The following is a 21,422-nucleotide window of genomic DNA, read 5'->3' as shown; positions in this document are numbered from 1 at the left end:
GCATTATCAATATGGCAAGGTAAGGGGTTATTTTTGGTGGTGGGGGGTTGCCAGGACAGAATGAGCCTTATTTTGCAGGAAGAAACCAAGGATTCTGGGCAATGATAAACATTCATATCACAGAAACTCTATTTATCCTGTCTGACCTTTTTTTGGTTTTTAAGCAAAATCCCCAGCAAATGTTCACCTAGCCTCGGCCTGGACAGTTCCAGTGATGGGAACCTCACTACCTCCCAGGGCAGTTCATCCCACCTTGGATCACTCTAATCCTTAGCCCTTACATTCTTGCAGAATAGTCTCAATCTGTGACTTGGCAGCCCTGGGGCCTGAAAATAGCTGGGAGCTTTTGGGGAAGGTTGGAAGACTTAAGGAACCAGGACCTCCAGTTGGACAGGGCCAGCAGGCCCAAAGACCTAAACATGACACCTGCATGGCACCCAGCTCGCAATGAGAGGTCCGCAGAGTGGGGATCCAGGCCAATTTCCCTCTGGCTGGGAGATTCGGCCCTGCCAGGGACGTCACATCCGGCTCCGCAAACACTTTGCTCAGCATTACCCACTAGCTGGATCAGAGTCTTCAGGAGGCAAGGCTGAGCTGGCCAACACTGGGGCCCTGGCGGGCAGCCAGGCCACCAGCATGGAAGGGACACCCGTCCTAAGGCAGCTCTGTTGAGCTGGGCCTGGGCCAGGGGTGGATGACGGCCGGCGCAGCTGCTAAGGGGGAGCTGGGTCTGGGAGAGGTTCATGGAGGGATGCGTGGAAGGTGGACCTGGAGCAAAGCAGCCAGGCCAGGGTACAAGACACGCCAACATGACCTGCAGCCGCCAGCGATGCCATGGCATGCGAAGCAGGGGCTTGTCTAATACCTTAAGGTTTGCAAAACTATCTCATTCAACTTGATCTTCACAATGATCCTGGGAGGAAGGTGCTATTATCATGCCCATTTTATAGAGGAGGAAATGGAGGCAGACATGGAGGTAAAGTGACTTAGCCAGGGTCACACAGTAGTATCTGGGACAGGATTCAAACTCAGGTCATTCCTATTCCAAGTCCAGTGCTCCATATACTGTACCGCTTAATAGCTGGGGGTTAATGACAAGATCAAGGGAAGAAGCTGAACTCTGGCTGGACAGAGACCCCCACAGAACAGTCTGAAGGCCAAACACTATGTGGTCACAGTAAGGGACTGGTTGGTATCCCTGGGACCCCCTAACCAAGCCAGTGGAAGACCTGGGCTCCCAGGCCACCATGAGCTCCATGGGACTCTGGCTGTACCCCCAGCACTACAGAAAAAAAAATATTAAAATAAAAGCAGATGACCTTCATATAGCAACTTGAAGTCTTTTGCAAAGCCGTTAAAATGCTTTATTCCTTTGAGCCTTATAATAATCCTATGAAGTAGGCAATGATGATGATGATCACAGCGATAAGTAAAGCACCTGTCTGATCCCCACTCCTACAAGCCTGAGAGGTAGGTGGTATTAACACTCCCATTTTACAGATGAGGAAACTGAGGCTTGGAACAGTTCAAAGATTTGAGCAGTGCTGAAAACTACTGTCTGAGGCAGGTACTATTGGCATTGTGTACGTCCTGCAGATAAAGAAACTGAGGCTCAGAGAAAATAACTTCTTCTCTCTCTCTCTCTCTCTCTCTCTCTCTCTCTCTCACACACACACACACACACACACACACACACACACACACACACACACACGCACACACACTCTAATGTCTGAGGTGGGATTCTGGGATTCAAACCCAGGTCTTCTGGCCTCCAGGTCCAGCCTCCTACCCACTACCATGGATTTTTAACCCAAGCCCCAGAAAAGTCACAGGAAGCTCTTTACAGAAGGAGGCATCAGGAGGACCTCCGGAAGAACTCCTGGGTGGACAATGGCTCGTTAGGAATCTCAGGGAGAAATGGCAGGAAAAGGAGCTCTGCCCCTCCCCAAAGTCAGACAGCAGTCTAGACCCGAGGGGAGGGGGTGTTACTGCAGGGCCATGAGCAGCGCCCCAAGACGCTCATTTGCATAAGGCCAAGATCATCTGCATTGCAATTTCATCACCTCTCCAGCTGCCGCTGATTGGAAACGTGTTCAGAATGAGGGAAAGGAGGGGGTGGTGGATGATTAAACCAATTAAGGCCAGTTCCTTCCCAGCTCCAGAGGGAGACTTGGTAGCCTTGGGGGATGAGGTACCTAGGAGTGGCAAACACATTTGACTTGGAGCCCAAGACCCTGGGTTTGAATCTCAGCTCTGCCACTGGCACCCATATCCTTGTGGAGGCTACTTGTATAAAAGGAGGGGTCTGAGAGGGAAATAAGCATTTATTAAGCACCCACTATTTGCCAGGCACTGTGTTAAGAGCTTTACAAAAATGATCTCATTGCATCCTCATGAGAACCCTGGGAAGTAGGTGCTATTATTGTCCCCATTTGAGGAAACTGAGGCAGACAGAGGTTAAGTGACTTGCCCAGGGTCACACAGCTAGAGTCGAAGGTCACATTTGAACTTGGGTCTTCCGGACTCCAGACCCATCATTCACAAAAAGCGAAGTCCCACTGCTTCCATTCAGACCATACCATACACCAGTTGCAATGACCGGGGTAAAAGTCCTTCGGAGGGGACAGAAAAATGTCCAGGCTCCATCAGAGAGAAGAGCTCTCAGCTCAGAGGAATGTCCGGTCCAAGAAGGGGCAGGCCTGGCTGCCTAGGCTGAAGACTGAGGTCTGGACCTGCCAGTAAGAGCCTTGCTCTGGATTCCCCTCCAACTGCTCTGGTCCCATCGGGTTATAATGCCTTCTGTGCTCTGAGGCAGACTCCAATTTACCCCATATATCTCGTTTGTACATACAGGCATACCTCAGAGATATGATGAGTTCAGTTCCAGACCACCATAATAAGCGAATATTGCAATAAAGGGAGTCACACGAATTTTTTTGTTTCCCAGTGCATATAAAAGTTATGTTTACACTAAAGTAAGTCTATTAAATGTGCAATATGTGTTTATTATTGTCCAAAATGTGTGTATTATGTCTAAAAAATCCATACATACCTTAATTAAAAAATGCTTTATTGCTAAAACAAAAAAAAAATGCTAAGCATCATGAGCCTTGGAGAGGCGCAATCTTTGAGCTTGGTGGAGGGTCTTGCTGTTGACTGATCAGGGTGGTTGGGGGGTATCTGTGGCAATTTCCTAAAGTCAAGCAGCAATGAAGCCTGCCACACCCATGGGCTCTCCCAATGACTTAAAGGTCATTGTAGGGTTATTAATTGTCCTAATTTCAATATTGTTGTGTCTCAGGGAATAGGGAAGCCTGAGGAAAAGGAGAGAGATGGGGAAGGGCTGGGTTGGTCAGCAGGAAGCTGGAACACACCCAACATTTATCAATTAAATTGACCATCTTATATGAATAGTTTTTGGTGCCTCCCCCCAAATTACAATAGTAACATCAAAGATCACTCATCACAGGTCTCCATAACAGTTATAAATACAATGAAAAAGTTTGAAATATTGTGAGAATGACCAAAATGGGACCCAGAAACATGATGTGAGCACATGCTGTTAGAAAAATGGTGCCCTATAGATTTGGTTGAAGCAGAGTTGTGTCAAACCTTCAATTTGTGTAAAAAAAAAAATGCGGCTGAAATGCAATAAAATGAGGTATGTCTGTAGCTGTTGGCAGGTGCCACACTGCCAGGAAGGGATCTTGGTATAATTCAGGTGGTTTGGGGCCTGGGGTACACACTGCTCCTGCTCCCCAGGGCTTGGGCTGTGTACCACCTGTGCTCCCCATGGGGCTAGGAGTGTGTATACCCTGTTCCCTCAGCATAAGGAGGTGCTCTAGGAGCCAGTGAAGAGACTGCTCCGCTGTTGGAAGGAGGCAGCCAGGCCTTCAAAATGTTTCAGAGGCAGTAGCTGGTGTCAGGAAAACTAGGACAGGCCTTGGAAGACCCCCACCTGACCCAGTTAAGCCAGAGACCGGGGCAGGGCGGGGCAGCATCTTGGGTTGTAGTCCAGACATTCTTAATTTTATTTTTTTGTTGTTATCACAGACTACTCTGTTGGTCATGCTGGTGAAGCCTATGGACCCCATCTCAGAAAAATGTTTTCAAATGCATAAAATAAAATACATAGAACTTCAAAGGAAACTAATTATACTGAAACACAGTTATCAAAAATTTTTTTTTTTAAATCAAGTTCATGGACCGAGAATTAAGAACTGATGCTTTAGTCCCTTGGGTCTGGACATGACCTGTTAAGAACCATTCTGGGGGTTAGCACATAATGGGGTAGCTTTCAGAGTGTCCAGAACCAGGCCCTTCTAGTTTAACCTTTTTGTTTTATGTAAGGAGGTCCAAGGAGGTCCTTTATGGTCCAAGATGAGAGACCTCAGTCAGTGGCAGAGCTGGGGGCCAGACTCCAGGGCATCCTGTCTCCCTATGTGACAGGGTGGGTGGCTGCCTCCTAGCTAGGGAACTGATGGGGTTAATGGTTTCAGAAAGTCGAGGGGGAAGGGTAGGGTGGAAAAGGAGGTCAAATGATAAAACATCCCCTCCTGAGCTAGAGGAAATGGGGTCATCTCCCCCTCCCCAGCAATTACCCCCAGAGGAAACCACAGCATTAAAGTACCAGAAGACTGACCTGCTCTTGAACCCCACCTGTTTCAGGAGAGTGGAAGAAGAGGGGGTGCAGGAAATAGTGGGGCAGGGGAGGTTGGGGAAATGAAGAAGGGTGGGACTGAGGCCAGAGACAATGAGAAGAGAGTCGATCAATTTTGCTTGGCTCTGACTTTTCCATATCAAACCCGCACTCAGGGTGGCCGGATGCCAGGTGCTTATAAATCAGCCACAGACACCGGCTTATAGCATGGCGCCTCTGGAAAGGCTTCATCTTCCTTCCTCTGAGTGTCTTTTCAGGAGTATCCATAATGAAGTTTCCTGAGATCATGCAAATGGGCTTCCATGGTAATCAGAAAGGGGAGTCATTCTGAAGGAGGGAGAGGAGGGGTTGGGGCCTGCCATTCAGGCATGGGGTAAATTGTTGCTTCCAAGATCAGGATGGCTGGCAGTCTTGGCTTAAAATAGACTCATCTCATTGATAGAGCCAGGCTGCTTGCTGAAGTCGGAGGATCTGCCTACCACGTGAGCAGGAGAGAGGAAAGGGCTTAGCCCTTCCTCCACCAAACCATACCCCCACTCCCCAGGAAAGCAGTTAGAAAAACCAAGATGGCGGCTCCCAACTGACTGAGGCTGTGAGGGCTATGAGCCCCACTCCTAGCTGAGGGCAGAGGCAGAATCTTCCCTCTAGGCAGAGGTGGGGGAAAACACAGGACCACCTTAGGCCTGCTCCACCCACAGCAGAAAGCTTCTTTCCCTCCTCCTTCTGAATCAAATATGGCGGAGTCCGGATTGTTGGGGCTTCATTGGGCAAACCCTTGAACATGACAATAGGGATTGTTTCATTCTTTGTATTTGTATGTCCAATGCTGAACACAGGTCCTGGCACACTGTAGGGGCTTAATAAGTGCTTGCTGTATCACTGATGTCAGCACCTATCAACTTGAGGCTGATGTTGCATTCAATAAGTATGCGCTGGTCACTTACTGACCTAGCAGCATGGAGTACTAGAAAGAGAACTGGTCTGGGAGGCAGAAGGCCTTGGTTTGAGACCCAGAGAGAACTAGCTTTTCACTGGGTGCCTCCTTCTCCAAATGAGGAAACTGAGGCTCAACAGATGACGTGAAGGAAGCTCCTTGAGGGGAGACTGGTTTTACCTTTTATTCTGTCCCAAATGCTTAGCACAGTGCCTGGCGCATAAGTATCTCATAAATGTTTAATATCTGATCAGCTAGAGGGATTAGCCCAAAGTCACACAGGTATTAAGAGGGCAGAAACAGGATTTGAATCCAGGTCCTTTGATCCCAACTGCCCCACCTCACAGGGCTGTCGTAAAGGAAGTGTTCTGTAAACCTTGGAGCACTTCAGTAATGTGAGTATAATAATTCCAAGAGGTATGGGAAAGGCAAGGGCCCCACTCTCCTGCCCTCAAAAAGCTTACAATCTAATGAGGGGGATGGCTAAAACAAACCTAATCTATGGACCATTCTGTACTATGCAGTGACTAATTAAGGGCTAAATCAGGCTGGCAGATGATGGACCCTAGACATTGGGAAAAGGAGCCCACCGGGGCCTGGAAGGATAGGGAAGGCTGGACGAGATGGGGGCTTGAACTGAGCCTGAAAGCTCCAAGGAATATGGTCCTGAAAATGAATGAGACCAGGGAGAACAGATCCCACCTTGATCTCCCAGCTCTGCTGCCTGGCATGTCTCCCTTCCTCTGAGTGGCCTTCGCTGGGCTATAGGACTGCACCAAGGCCCCTGAGGGTGGGGAGCATCCCTAGGCTTCCCTGGCCTCCCAAAGAGGGTCTGGGGTGGGATTCTGCTGCTGGTGGGCTATCTTGGGAACTTTGTGGAGTGACCCAGTATCATGGAAACTGGCCTGGCTGCCTGCCTGGGAGGTGGCATGACATCTCTGCCTGGGGCTGCATCTCTGGGGGTGGGGAGGAGGAGTAGGAAGGCAACCTGCTGTGAGGATGGAGATGGTCTCTGCGGTGCTTTGGGAGGGAATGTCTGGGAAGACAGACACCCAGATCGATAATCCACATCTAGGAGGCCAGCCTCCCTCCCCTTCCAGAGCTGGTTTAGTACAGAGCCGCTCCCAGAGCCCCATATCTCAGCCAGATCCTGAGTTTTTCATTGTTCCTTTGAGACAATGAGAGCTCCAGGCAAAACCCCCTCTGCCCAGCCTCCAGACCTTCCCGGGGAGCTTTATCTAGGCCTGCCTGATAAGGACATTCTCCGCCTGGGTCTGCTCCAGCTCAGCTGATCTAGCCTGACATACTGGAGCCTGAGGTAGGGGGTGGCCTGGCTGAAAATGGCCCAGCTAGACACAAAGGGGTCCTTATCTGCATTTCTGTCCCTGTCCTGAGTCACGAAGACCCTTTCTGGTAGCAGGAATGAGGGGATGGGGGTGGGGTGGAGGACTACTCCTCCAGATTCCTAGCCCAGGGGGGTCTCTCTCCACTTTGGGGCCATCCCAGCCTCCTCAGAGGTCCCAGGGAACCAGAGGTAGCCCAGGGGACCAGAGGAACGAAGGAGGTCACAGTCCAGCTGAGATCTGAGTGGGAGGAGGAAGAAAAAGAATGAAGGGGGGAAGGGAAAGAACTTGGGTTTGGAGGAGAAGTGCCGATGGGATGGGGAAACACAGCCCTAAGCAGACAAGAGGAGGCGAAGGCTTTGCCTCGAACGTTTTTTATGCATTGTCTACCCCTCAAGCCAAGGCCCTGCAGGTCAACCCCCGGCAACCAGAGCCCTGGAAACAGAGGGGAAGGCTTTCCAGCACTTAACAGTGGACTCCATGAAGAAAAAACCAAACAGGGCCTCTGGCTTGTGGGTGAGGGCATGGGTGGGGCTGAGCCATGATGTCTGTTTGCCCACAGTTTCTGCGCTGGCCATTAGCCAGAGATCATGAGGGCTCTCTGGCCTGCCACAGGTTGCCAGCACAAGGATGAGGGGCCCATCTCCGCAGCCCAGCCTCTTCTGAAACATACCCAAGCTGGTGTTTACTTTTCATCCATTGCTTGGCCCCACCCAGGGGAAGCTGCTGATTTGAAAGCCACTGCTGGTCTAAGGAGTGATTCCAGGTGTAGACGGACAAATCAATCCTGGGGTCATAGGATTGAGAACCAGAAAGGACCCTGAAGATGATCTAATCTGGTCCCCCCCTCCCCCATTTTACTGAGGACCACAGAGACAAAATGACCAAAAAGGGGTCTAAGAGAGTAAGAAGCTGAAGCCACAATTCAAAACAAAACCCTCCCCTCCGGTGTATCAATGGCCTTGAACTGTAGTGCTCTGAACTGACCCCAGCACTCCATGCTTATGGTCATCACTTCCGTGGTTCTCTAAGGCTGCCTAAACCTCCAGCAGCGTTCTGGGCAGCCATATCACACTGCTGACTCCTTCTGAGTCCTGTGATGCCCAACCCTGGCTATTTGAGCACATTCGACCCTGTCTACCATCCTGGCTTTGGCCCAGCTCCTGTTCCCCCTTCACTTGGCTGTTAGCACTTATTACCTCTGGGATATCTTTTATGTTCATTTGACTCATCAATTAAACTAAAGCTTTAAGTGCCTATTATGGGCAAGGCTCTGCTTGGGGTTGGGTATGAAAAGACAAAAATGAAACAATCCCTACTTCCAAGGATTTTACATTCTATTGGAGGCACCACCTGGGAGGGAGGGAGGAAGAGAGAGTGCATTTTGGGCAAGCAGGAGGCTTGAGTGAATGCAGGGAGACAAGAGGTGGAGAGCTGGGGCTGAGGAACAGGAAGGAGAGTCCTATGAAATAAGAATGGGACCTTGTTTGGGGTAGGGCTTACTTTAGCCAACAGGTAATGGGCAGCTGCTAGGTGGCACCATCTTGAATAGAGTGTCAGGTCTAGAGTCAGGAAAATTCATCTTCCTGAGTTCGAATGTGACCTCAGATACTGGCTATGTGACCCTGGGTGAGTCACTAAACCCTGTTTGCCTCAGTTTCCTCATCTGCAAAATGAGCAAGAGAAGGAAATCCAAACCACTCCAGTATCTTTGCCAAGAAAACCTCACAAAGAGTGGGACACAACTGAAAAGGGATGAGGGTGGGAGAAACGTTGGGGACTTGAACAAAGAAGAGATTTAGAGCTGCTGAGGGGATCCAGTCAAGGAATGAAACTGGAGAACGTCACAAACCTAGCTGAAGGTACATCAGAAATTTATATTGTTCCAACCTCAACTGGGCTCTCACAGCAGCAAAGCAATTTTTTTATTCCTCCCTAATTCATTCTTTATCTCTCACACCTTCCCCTCCTCTCACCAACCTTCCCAATGAGGACCTAGACTCAGTTTACTGAAAGAATTTAGACCATTCTCTGTGAGCTCCTTTTTCATTTCCACACCCCTTAACACCATCGCCCACTCTCTGTGAGACAGTATTTGTAAAGCACTTAGCACAGTGCCTAGCATATGGCAGGAGCTTAATGAGCTTGTTTCTTCCCTTTCTTCCTTCCTCTCCTCTCTTCCTTCTTCTGGACATTTACCTTCAGTCCCATCTCCTCCTGACCTTTCCAGCACATTCTCTTCATTCTCTGCTTCAGTCTCTCCCAGCCTAATCTAATGGTTCCTTTTCTTACTGACTTCAAACATGTCTCCACCCCCTCCTAAGAACAAAAACAAATAACCCCCACAAAACCTTTCGCCAGACCCTTCCATTTCTTCAAGCTCTCACTTTCCCTCTCTCAGTCCAACACCTAGAAAAAGCTGCCGGTAATCCTTGACTCCACTTACTTACCTCTCATTCTTTAACCCTTTTCAATCTGGTTCCCGATCTCACCCTTTTACTAAAACAGCCTCTCCAAAGTGGCCAATGATCTTTGCTGAGCCCTCATCCTTCTCGACCTCTCTGTTGCATTTGACACTGCTTGACAACTTTCCCCTGCAGTAAACACTCTCCTCTCTGGGCTTTTGGGACACTATTCTCTCCTGACTGCTCCTTCTCTGTCTACTTTGCTGGGTCATCATCTCCACTCCCCCGCCCCCCCTTGCGGCCATAATCCCAGGGCTCAGCCCTAGTCGGTGCCCATTGTCTTAATTGTCATTTGGATGCAGTCGATGGCTCACAATCTTCACAGCCAGCCCCAGTCTCTCCTGAGCTCCAGTCCCCCTTCACTTATTGTTAAGCGGACATTCCAAACTCAAGGTCCCAAAGACAACCAACATGTCCAAAACAGAGCTCATTAGCTTTCCCTGTAGACTTTCCCCTCTCCCAAACATCATTATTTCTATCAAGGCACAATTCTTCTAGTAGCCCAGGTCTGTAATCTCAGCATTACCTCCAGCCCACACATCCAACCAGCTGCCAAATCTCACCATGTCTCCCTCCATAATGTCTCTCACATACTTCCCTTCCTTTTCACTCACACAGCTCCCGTCTTGCTCATGCCTCATCACCTCTCTCCTACAGTACTGCAATGGCCTCCCAGCTGGCCTTCCTGCCTCAATTCTCTCACCACTCCAATCCATCCTCCCCACAGCTGCCAAAATGGTTTTTCTTAAGCACAGATCTGACTATGTCACTACCTTACTCAAACTCCTTTGCTCCCTGTTGCCTCTAGCATCACCTATAAACTCTTTTGTTTGGTTTCTAAAACTCTTCACAATCTGGTCTCAACCAGTCTTTCTAGCCACACTCATATTATTCTCCTTCCCAAGTGCTGGGAGGATCAAACTGGCTTCCTCTCTCCATTCCTCACACTTGCCACTATACCTCCCATCTTCCATCTCCCTACCTTGGCACAGACCGTGTCCCCAGGTTGGAATGGGCTTCTCTTCTTACTTTTGCCTCATAGAATCCCTCACGTACTTCAAGATGCACCTTAGGTATCACCTTCTCCATGAAGCCTTTCTTGATACCTCTGACTGCTAATGCCCTCTTCAAACTAGCTTGTATTTATTCTATGTACTTACACACACACACACACACACACACACACTGAGGTACATATATATAATACACATATATACACACAGGCATATATGTATATATTATTACATATACTGTGTGAATATATGTATATACACATGTACACAAATATATACACATATATATACTTGCGTGTACACACATATAAATAAAAAAAATCTTCTCAGAATGTAAGCTCTATGAAAAAAAGGATGGTTTCATTCTTTACATTTGTATCCCTGGCACCTTAGCCAGGTGTCTGACACATAGTAGGTACTTAAAATGCTTGCTAAAAGTTCTGCCAAGCCAACCACGTGTCACAGTCTGAGCAATCTGGATGGGGTATATGCAAAAAGAACTAGTAGACACCACTCAGATGTCCCAGTTGGGATTGCTCATCTTCTCCACTAGACCTGCACCTTCCCTAAACATTCTCCTAAGGGCACCATGATCTTCCCAGTCACTCACATTTCATGGCCTTGGTTCTTGACTCTTCACTCACTCATCCCAACCAATCACTGGCCAAGTTGTTGCCCATTCTCCCTCTATGCCAGCACCTCTTTGTCCATTTCTCTCCATTCATGAAGAAGACGCCACTCTAGATCTTGCCTGATCTGCTCTAACAGCCTCCTAATTGGTTTCTGTTTTTAGCCTTGTCCTTCCTCCATTGAAACTCCATATATTTCTCAAAGAAATATTCTAAAGACCTTGGTCTGACCCAGAAGCTCTTTTGCTCTGAAACCTTCCGTGGTTTCCCATTGTCCCAACTCTCCTTGGCCTGGCATTTACTCTGGCTCCTACCTACCCTCCCAATCTCCATTTGTTAGACTCGTCTTTTAGATCAGGTGTTCCTTGTTCCCACCCTGATGCCTATCTGCCGAACAAAATCCTTCCCTGCACTTGATGCCCTTCCAAGCAAGGACAAGTAAGGTCACTGATGGCCTGATTCCTTTTATTTCTGAAGCCTGGATGGACCAGCGGGTATATTCTTAGCCCAGCTTTAGAATGGAACAGTATCTGAAGCAGAAGTATCAAGTCCTAGGATGGCTATCTGTTGGAGAATTTTAAAATATCTCTATCTTGGGGTATAGGGCTAAGATGAAACACCCATGGGCATTATGCATCAGGAGCTCTAAATAAACTTGGGGGGCTGAACCTTGGTCTTTTGCAGAGTACTCGTGGTTTGCTCTTTGGTCCAAAAGACTCCAATTTTTTTTAATGGATGCTAATAAGCGTTGCATTCCTATTATGTTCCAGACACCATTTGAGGCATTGAGATTACAAATAAAAAGTGACCCACCTCCTGCCTTCGAGAGGTTTACATTCTACTCGAGGAATAGACAGGTTTATCAATAGCAGATTTTCTCTTGGCCATTGTACCCAAGGGCCATTCTCGGGTGACTTGGGGGGCTCTGTCCTAGACCTTTTTGAATCGTGGGTGGAAATCTGAATAAAGAGGCAGAAAGATCAATCACCAAGTCTCAATCAGACCATTATTGTAATCCATTTCTGCCCTGGTGTAGACAGCTTCCCCTGCCTAGAGCGGGATGATGATGCTAAACGGTCCCTAAAAGTAGAGACGCCATGCCAGACCGATGAACGACCATCTGTTAGTGGTTTGTACTTGAGCGTTCTTTGTGCCAGCAGCCACTGACCGAGGGGCCCCAACTGACAGCATGTGACATAGCTCAGCTGTGCACGAGAGGCAGATGGGCGACGGACAGAGAGATGCCCGAGGAATAAGATCACAGGATTTCCAGTGAGAAGGGTCCTGAGAGATCATCTGATCCAACCTCCTCATTTTACAGAGAAAGATGGGGAGGTTAAGGGACGCGCTGAAAGAACACGGGAAGTAACAGAGCCATGATTTAAACTACCCAGACTGTTTGACTCCAAATCCAGGGGGTGCCCCCCACCCCCCACTATTCCATGCAGTTGTATGTTGGCTGGGGAAGAATACCAGGGATCCTGGGCTCCATGCTGGTGATAAACGTGTATTAAGTGTCAGGCACTGTGCTATGGAGCAAGATAGGTATGGGAGGTTCAGTGTCAGAACCACAGCTCTCATCCTCCCTCATTGCATTTCCCACTGGTATTCAGGCATGAGTCCTGCCCAACTCAGAAGCTTCCCCATCAGCAGCACTGTTTACATACAGACTTCGGAGGAAAAACTCAGGTGTTGACTTTTCTCTCCAAAGCTCATCTACCGTGGGGTCTTGGAGCTCACCTCCCTCCTTAGAGTACCCTCTTGGCACGTAGGCAGGGGGGATCTCTTGCCAATGGCCCTAATTTGACCTTGGTAGGGACGGGAATGAGAAACAAGAAGGGTGATGAGTGGCTTCTAGTAGGTGGGTCAGGGCCTAGATTGGCTGACCTTTACAAGATGAGATAAGATCAAGTATCCATAAGTGGGCCCAGCCCATTGGGTAAACTGTGACTGGTGGTGGGGTGTTCAGCTTGTTGCTTTCTGGAGGCTGTTCCTCAACCATTTCAAGTCATTTCTGTCTGGTGCCTTTTAAGAAGACAGGCATGTGCTTGGAGGCACGGTTGCCATTTGCAGCCAAAAACAGAAGTAAAGCAAACAGATCCTGCCCGTTGCTTAGTGGTGCTATTCAGTTTCAAAGGTCGTGTACTCTCCCAAGGCTCCCTCGGGGTGAGTAATCTAAGGGTGGGTGAGTGTGTTCATGTTTCTGATATCTTGGCTCTCCATCTGCAGACACATTGAAGGGCAACCCAAGCTGGTGACACCTGGCTGAGGGTGTTGGTCTGAAGCTGGCTTTGGGATGGGGTGGGGGGGTGGGGCAGGGGAGAGCCAAAGGAGCGGTCCTCTTTCTCCCACTGGGGGCAGAAGGAAATATTTGGTTTGGGAAAAAAAAAAACCCAAGAAAAAAAAAACCAAACAAACCATGAGAGGTTTAAGTCACCCTAGGATACTTTAGCCAAAAAGCAAAGTGAGCTGCCTGGACCAAAGCCCTGGTCAAGGAGGGCCAGAATTAACAGACCAGCTGTCCTGTCCCTATGCCTTAGTAGGAGCTTGACATCTGACCCTTCAGCCAGTTCTGCTCTACTATGGCTGACGGATCCCCAGATCTGGGTGCAGGAACCCGGCGGGCTGCTACAGTGTGTTATGGTTTGCAAAGCTCTTTTTAGGTTATTAGCTCATATACAACCACCCTGGGAAGGAGGTGCTTTTTCATCCCCATTTTACAGATGAGGAAACTGGGGCTCAGAAAGGCTACCTGAGTAGCCCCAGGCCACACACCCAGTATCTGAGGCAGGATTTGGTGTTCTCTCCACCCTGTTGCCCAGCTACCCAAAAGGTCCCTCCTTAGCTCTCTACGAAACTCCTGCGGTTTACATTGCCTTTCTTCTTTCTCAGTCAAGCATGTGTCTAGCATTTCCTCCTGGGAGGGCAAGGAGGGGTAGCAGTATTGGCTCAACAGAGGAGGTATCAGATCTTCAGGGGTCCTTTGGGGTAACCCCTCCGCTCACAGCCTCCCCCCCTTGAGGGGGATGGGAGGATGGACAGAAAAGATTGTTCTCTAGGGAGGAAAGGAAAGGATTAAGCCACCACATCCAGGGCACGTGAGGGAAGAAAGAAGGGAGTCTTGTTCTAGAAAGCTCTTGGGCTCTAGGAGTGTGAATCTTCTCTATCTTAGATCATGGAAATCCCACAACTTAAGCTTTCCTGTTGGCTGGCCTGATCCCTAGAATGAATGGCCCATACATCCCAAGATCCCGTCTTTGACCAAGGCACCAAAGGATGTTGTATGGGAGGACACAGCTATCGTCCTTGCTCCCCATCTTTGTACAGTCTTCAGGCGGTTGGTGAGGGCCACATTTGCCTCTTTGACTGGATTCAGTGCAGTGGATGGCAGGATTTTAGAGCAGCCTGGGACCTTAGGTCCCCTGGTCCAATCTCTTCATGTTGCAGATGAAGCCCAGGAAAGGGAAATGTGTTGCTTAATGACAGACTCATATTAAGTGGCAGGGTCAAAACTTGACTCCCCTTAGCCTTATCTCCCCACAATAGAATGTAAGCTCACTGAGAGCAGCGACTGTCTCATTCTCTATAATTACACGCCCAGCACATAGGACAAGTGCCTTGGCACATCGGAAGCACTTAATACATGTTAGTTGATTGACCACAGATGCAATATGGTTGCTATAATACTACGTCCATCCCGTCACATCAGGGTAGCCTAGAGGCTGTGGCCAGAGCACGCTTAATCAATAACTGTTGACCAGACTTAGAAACCCAGCTGATATTTCAGCTCCTAAACAAAGGCTCTCTCCTCTCAGAGGTCTCTGGCTCTGGGAAAGAAAGGGAACCAGTCAGCTGCCCATTCTTTTCACGATGATTCAGGGGACATCAAGAAGGGAAAGGTCTGGAAAACCAGAGCTTGTCATTTAGAAATCAGAAGAGGGAAAACCCAGGCAATTATGCCTCCCCTCTCAGTATATGTAGGGAACAGGCTGTAAAATATAATGCTGATGCCAATGAGTCAGTTAGCAAGCATTTATGAAGTGCATACTATGTGTCAGGCATTGTGCCAAGGGCTGGGGATACAAAGAAAGCCAAAAATATGGGCCCATGGCAGCCAGGTGGCGCAGTGGAGAGAACTCGACATTTGAAGTCAGGAAGACCCAAGTTCAAATCCAGCTTCAGATACTTCCTGGCTGTGTGACCCTGGGCAAGTCACTTAACCTCTGTATGCCTCAGTTTCCTCAACTATAAATGGGGATTTTAATAGCACCTACCTCCCTGGGTTGCTGTGAGGATCAAATGAAATAATATTTTTCTAAAGCACTCAGCACACAGTAGGCACTTAATAAATGCTTGCTCCTTTCCTTCCCTAGCCTCAGGAAGTTCACATTCTAATGGAGGAGATAACATGTAAATAATTAGGTATATGTAAAGAGTAAATGGAAAATAATCTCAGAGGGGAGGGAAGGCATTAGCAACTGGGGATGGGATTAGAGGGTTAGGGTTGAGAGAAGGAAGAAGAAAGGTCAGGAGGGGTGAGGGAGAAGGGCCTTGGAGGCATGGAGGGCAGCCAGTGAAAAGACAAATGGCAGGAGACAGAGAGTCCAGGACAAGGAACTACAAGTAGGCTGGCATCGATGGACTGTAGAGGGAAGGAAGGTAGAACAGGATTGGAGAGGGAGGAAGAGATCAGTGGATGAGGAGCTGTCCATGTCCAACCGAGGGCTCTCTATCTGACCCTGGAGGTCACTGAAAGCCATGCGAGCTCCCTGAGTGGGGGGAGGGAGATGGTCAGATCATTGCTTGGGGAAAAAAAGAATCACTCTGGCCACTGGGCAGAAGATGGATTAGAGCAGGAAGACTTGAGGCCAAGAGGGAGATCAGTCAGAAGATTTGTGATAATCTAGCAGACGGGTGATAAGGGCTGGAGCTAGAGCAGGGACTGTGGGGGTGGTCAAAAGAAGTCTTTAAACATAATGATAATAATTATAATGAGAAGAGTGCTTACTATGTGCCAGGCACTGCGCTAAGTACTTTACAATTATTATCTCATTTTGTAACAACTATAGGTGGAAGGTAATATTGTTATCCCTGTTCTACACATGGGGAAATTGAGGTATATAGAGGTTAAGTGACTTGCCCAGGGTCATACAGCTAGTGCTGAGGGCAGTTTTGAACTGGGATCTTCTCTGACTCCAGGCCTAGCACTCTGTGCCACTGAGCTGCCCATATATGACATCATCACACGACCTTATTCTCCAATGGATTGGTGTGTGCCTTGCTCCCGCAACTTGACTATAAACTTCAGGTGGGCAGATTCTATTTCTTCAGCAGTACCTCCACAATGCCCCTGAGGGTGCTGAGACCATACTAGCTCATCCAAGATGTTGAACAGGAGAGAGTGAAATCCAAACTCCTCATTTCTTTTTTTGGCTTAGGTGATCGGAGGTTAACTTGCCCAAGGTCACACAGCTACTTAAGTGTTAAGTGTCAGAGGCTGGATTTGAACTCAGGTCCTCCTGACACCAAGGCCAATGACCCCCATTCTTTCAAACTAGGACAATGAGGCCCAGTGAGCTTGAGGCCAGGCAGGTAGTAAGGGGCAGAAATGAAACTCAACCCTGGGCCTTCTGACTCCAAATCCAGCACTCTTTTCATTAGGCCGTGACATGCTCTGTAGAGAGGTGATGGTTCATTAGAACACGTGTGTCTTTTCAGCACTTAGATAATAGGATATGGGTAGAGAATGTAATGAACCCTAGTAGTATCTCAAGGGCAATGCTTTGGAGGTCAGACAGACTTAGCATGAGCTGGGCCTCCCTTTAGGACCTTATGCAGAGCGCTCTCTCTCTCTCTCTCTCCTCTCTCTCTCTCTCTCTCTCTCTCTCTCTCTCTCACACACACACACACACACACACACACACACACACGTACATCCAGTGGGGGGCTGTGTCCTCTCCCCACCCCCCACGAGCCTCAGCTGGCTCTCTGGTGTAACTGGAGCTTAGGAGGAATTCCCTGCCCTTCCCCAGAGGAGTTTATTAAAATAGGTCAGGAACCAGCTGGCTTCGATCGGAAAAATCTCTGGGGCGGCAGAGAAGCGGGCTAAGGGGAACTACGGGAAGTCAGGCAGGGCAGAGAATGAAGGGAGCGCCCTGTGTGAGGCTCAAAATAGAAACAGTTCCCAGGCCCGAGATCCAAAATCCCAAACTGGGCCATTCTCCAGAGACCGAGCTCGAGGGTATCAATGGGCAAGGGAAAGAGTGAAGGAAAGTCCTCTCCACATCTGACCTCCTGGCCGGTGGTGGTGAGACCCAGACACATGGCCTCAGAGGTGGGCCTATACCGCCCTCCTGTATTTCCTCTTTCTTCAGTTTCTCCATCAGCAACAAGAAAGATTGAAAGAAACCCCAGAGCCCTTCTAAGAAGCCGGACAGTCACTGAATACCTTCCAGATTCCTCCCTTTTTTGTCTCTCATTCTTTCTGAATCTTGAAGGATTCTCCTTTGCCTGCTCCAGGCTTGCTAAAGTGATCAGGAGGTGGTGATGATCTACACAGGAGCTTTGGAGTTTTCCACCGAGAACTCTGTTCTTATTTCAGACAGAATGAAAGCATGAGGCTTCGGAGGGCAGGAGAGACGGTTATATAAATGGTCAGAGATCAGGCCCTAAGTGACAGGAGGATTTCGGGCAGGGCCTTGGGGAGTAACAGGCGTTGGGTCCGGCCTCCCTGCTCCTAACTGGAGCCCTACATGGAGTTCTGGCCGGGCTTCCCATGGCCAGGGCCCAAAGACGAAGGCCTGTTTCTTCCTGGAAGCCCCTCGTACCTCGCCCCAGCCATGGCTCATCCCAGGCTCTCACGGGTACATGCAGAGAATACACACCTATCTGCATGTCTGCTGCCAAAGCAGTCTAAAGCACAGGTATGATCTTGTCTTTTCCCTGCTTAATACCCTGCTTTGCCTACTTGATTAAAATGCCTGACACTCAGGGGCCTCCAATCTAATCCAAACATTTATGTGTCTACCACAGGCAAGGAACTAGGCTAGGAATGGGGGATACAACCAAATAAAAGACAGTCCCTGTCTTTAAAGAGTTTATGTTTGGGGGGCAGGGGAGCAGAGCAGGAAGAGATACACCATGAAAACGAGGCCTTAACTCTGCAGCTTGAGGCAAGAGAGAGCACAAATGAGAGGGGAAAATCAAGGCCGGTAGGGACTGGTACATGGGCTGAGCCTTGAAGGTAACAGAAAATGGTTTAAAAAAAAAAAGTGAATTCCAAACACAGGGGAAAGTCTGAATGAAATCCCCAGGTAGCAGAAACAGCAGATAAGCTGGTCAGTGTGACTAGAACGGAGCATGTGGGAAGATAAAAATGAGCACATCTGGTCATACTCATTTCAGTGTTCCTCCTATGGCACTCTGGGTGTTTGGCCAAACTGGGTCATTTGGTTTCACCCTCTCCCACCTCCAAGCTTTTGCATCTCACTCGCCTTCCCTCCACTTCTTTGCTTGTTGAAACCCTTCTCTTCCTTCAAGGCCCAGCTCAGGTGCCCCTGGTTAGCAGGGATCCTACTTACTACGGATCTTCCCTGTTTCTTCTCTCTTTGACTTCCCTTAGGCATTTCTCATTAAAACTTGTCTTTTAATTACTTTATGTACCCTCCTCCCCTGATTAGACTGTCAGCTCCTTGAAGGCAGGAACAGCATCACTGATCCTTTATTAGGCAGTCTTCTATTCAATTATCTGAACTGCACAATAGCTCACATTTTTAAAAAATTGCTTTGCAGTTTTATGCTGAGTTTTGCCCACATTTCTTTTGGCCAATGAATGGGACCCTTTCCCAGCCCTGTGGGATGAGCCCTTCTAAGGGAGGAAGTGTGCCTACTTTGAATAGGCAGTGCTCACACTGGTAGAGGTCCTGTGCAGAAGGGTTATCTGCTCCTAAGCTTATCCTTAAAGGCAGGGGTTTGGGAGCTTCAGTACGTCACTCTGTGCCCAGAAACCTGAAGGAAGTCCTTGGATACTGATGTTACTCAAGGAGCCTGAAGCTCCCACTTTTCAGGGGCCCTGGGTTCCTCTAGCCCCTGCTTCATTTAGGGCTCTCCTTGGGATGTTACCTACTCTCTCCCTCTCTTCCCACCTTTGATCCGATTACTTAATAAGGTGGTTGGCCATCACCTTGGCTCTTTCCTAAGTACTCCGAGTGCCTAGCACTGTGCTATGGATAGAGGGCCTCTGCAGACTCTCTACACCAGACGCTGAGCAAGACACCCTTGTTCATGGGTTGGCCCAGCCCTAGCTCCGAGGCCCACCACTGTCGTTCTTGCCTGAGACCGGTAGCCCCCCTTGTTTGCTCCTAAGTCACTGGGACTGAGCCTGGCCCTCTCCACCTCGACGTCTAGAGCTCAGGACAGAGACTCCGGTGTCCTGGACAGTTCACTCCCCCTTTCACCAGGCCACGCAGCATCTGACTGGCTGGTGGCTACAAGGACCAGGGGCAGAGGGGTTTAGCTAGATGCCCAGCTCTGAAGGGTTAATAGCCGAGGGAAGGAGTCCAGATAATGGAGGGGAAGGTATGAGAAGATTTCCCTTAGCCCATTCCCTTGCACAGACCCTGCTGGCGGGGCTGGGCTAGGCTAAGCGGGCACAGCCGCAGGAGTCCAGCCACCACCCAGAGAAAGCTTCTACCTCTAGGGAGGGAGGGGGCCACTCCCCCCTCCTCCAAGGCCAGGAGAATCAACCCAATCCAAACATTTATTAAGCAAGGAAAGAATGGGGGGGGGGGGGCAGGATGCAAAGTTTAGTTAAGAGGACAATCAAAGCGAAGGAAGGAGGAAACGGACAGCGAGGTTGGAGGGACGACTCCCCCAAGGGGTAGCGTGCTTACTGACCTCGGCGTTGACTTCGCTGTCCCCGGCTACCCCGCTGCAGGTCAGGGGGCCCAGCCACACGAACAGCAGCAGCAGCAGCTCCCCGGTGCCCAGGAGGGTCCCGGCCCAGCCCGGCCTCCGTGGCTCGCCCCGCCCGGCCCCGCCGCCGCTCATGCTGGCGGCGCTAGCTGGGCTGGGCTGCGGAAGGGGGTCGGGGAGCCCGGATGCCCCGGCTGGGTACGGGTTTGAGGCTTCCTCGCGGGGGGGTCGGAAACTTGGAGCGAGATGCGCGGGGGCCGGGACCACCCCTCCGGTCCTCGCCTTCCCTTTCCCCAGGGGAGCTCTTAGGCGCCCCCGTGCAAGTTCTCAAGGCTGGGCGCGGAGAGCCCGGCGGAGGGCACGGCGAGGGGGGCGAGCCCGACGGCCAGCCAGGTGCGGGCGGCGCTCCCGACTCCTTCCCCGCTGGATGCTGCCTTTGTTTCGGGCTCAGCCTCGGGGCTGCCCCGGGCCGCTGGGCTCCCCCGGGCTCCGCGCAGCGCGCCTGCGGCTGCTGTCCATGCTCGGGGCCGGCGAGGCGGAGGCGTGCGCTCCCCGGGCCCCGTGGAGGCGGCGCGCACGCCCCCTCCCCGTGCCCGGGGCACCTCGCCCCCCGCGGCGGGGTCTGCGGGAGGGGGATGGGCGGCAGGGGCCCCCCACGGCGTCCGGCGGGGCGGGGCAGAGAGGGCAGGGGGAGCCCGAGCCCGAGCGAGCGGCGCGCGTCCTTGGGGCCGGATCGGCGCAGCTCTGAGCCAGCTCCTGCGCTCCGGGCCCGCTCCCCACCCCCTCCCTCTCCTCCTCTTCTCCGCGGCTCTTAAAGGGACCGTGCGCTTACCGGCCGGCCGGCCAGGCCGCGGGAAGGGGGCTGCCAGCCCGGCCCGGTGCCGCCGCAGCCCCGCGCCCGGGGCTACCCCAAAGGCAGGTGTAAGGCTGGGAGCTCGCGCTCTTCTACCCGCTTCTGGTTTAAAACTCTCCACTAAGTTTCCCCGGGAGACCTGGGGGAGGGGTGTGTACATGGGATGTATTTTGACCCAGATCCCCAGGGAGCCCAGAGAGAGAGAGAGAGAGAGAGACAGAGAGAGAGAGAGAGGCGGGGCCTCAACCTGAAACTAACAAAATGCACCCCCCACCCCCAACCCTCAGGTACTTTCAATGTGGTTCTGGGCAGGAGGAGAAAAATATCAGGGATTTCTTAAAAAATAAAAACCTTGACCTTTGCTGCTTACCCTGCCCTTTAAACTTGAGCAATAATAACCATAGTTAGCCTTTAGATATAAGGAAACGGAGGCTGACAGAGGTTACATGAACCTTGAGTAGGACCACCACACGACTACTAAGCATCAGAGGTTGTATTTGAATTTAGGGCTGTGAATTCAGGTGCTGCGCTGTCTCCACTGCGCCACCTAGCATTAGAGGAAGGAAGGAAAGAAAGGAAGAAATGGGAAAAAAAAAGAGAGAGAAAGGA

The 21,422-nt window shown here is 50.3% G+C and overlaps 1 protein-coding gene across 1 annotated transcript in view; it reads right to left on the bottom strand.

The window, feature by feature from the left end:
• MMP15 (matrix metallopeptidase 15) overlaps positions 1–20,307 on the bottom strand; it is a 35,734-nt gene extending 15,427 nt beyond the window's left edge. Inside the window, 1 exon segment of the mRNA XM_027857898.1 lies at positions 19,943–20,307. Coding sequence (XP_027713699.1) covers positions 19,943–20,095 — 153 coding nt within the window. The 5' untranslated portion in view covers positions 20,096–20,307.
• Between the last annotated feature and the right edge of the window lie 1,115 nt (positions 20,308–21,422).

This window comes from Vombatus ursinus, unplaced genomic scaffold (assembly GCF_900497805.2).
Source record: "Vombatus ursinus unplaced genomic scaffold, bare-nosed wombat genome assembly UNPS02012515.1, whole genome shotgun sequence".
In the NCBI taxonomy this organism is placed as follows: Eukaryota; Metazoa; Chordata; class Mammalia; order Diprotodontia; family Vombatidae; genus Vombatus; species Vombatus ursinus.
The sequence above is the reverse complement of the archived record's forward strand: the minus strand, read 5'-3'. Positions and strand labels throughout refer to the sequence as shown.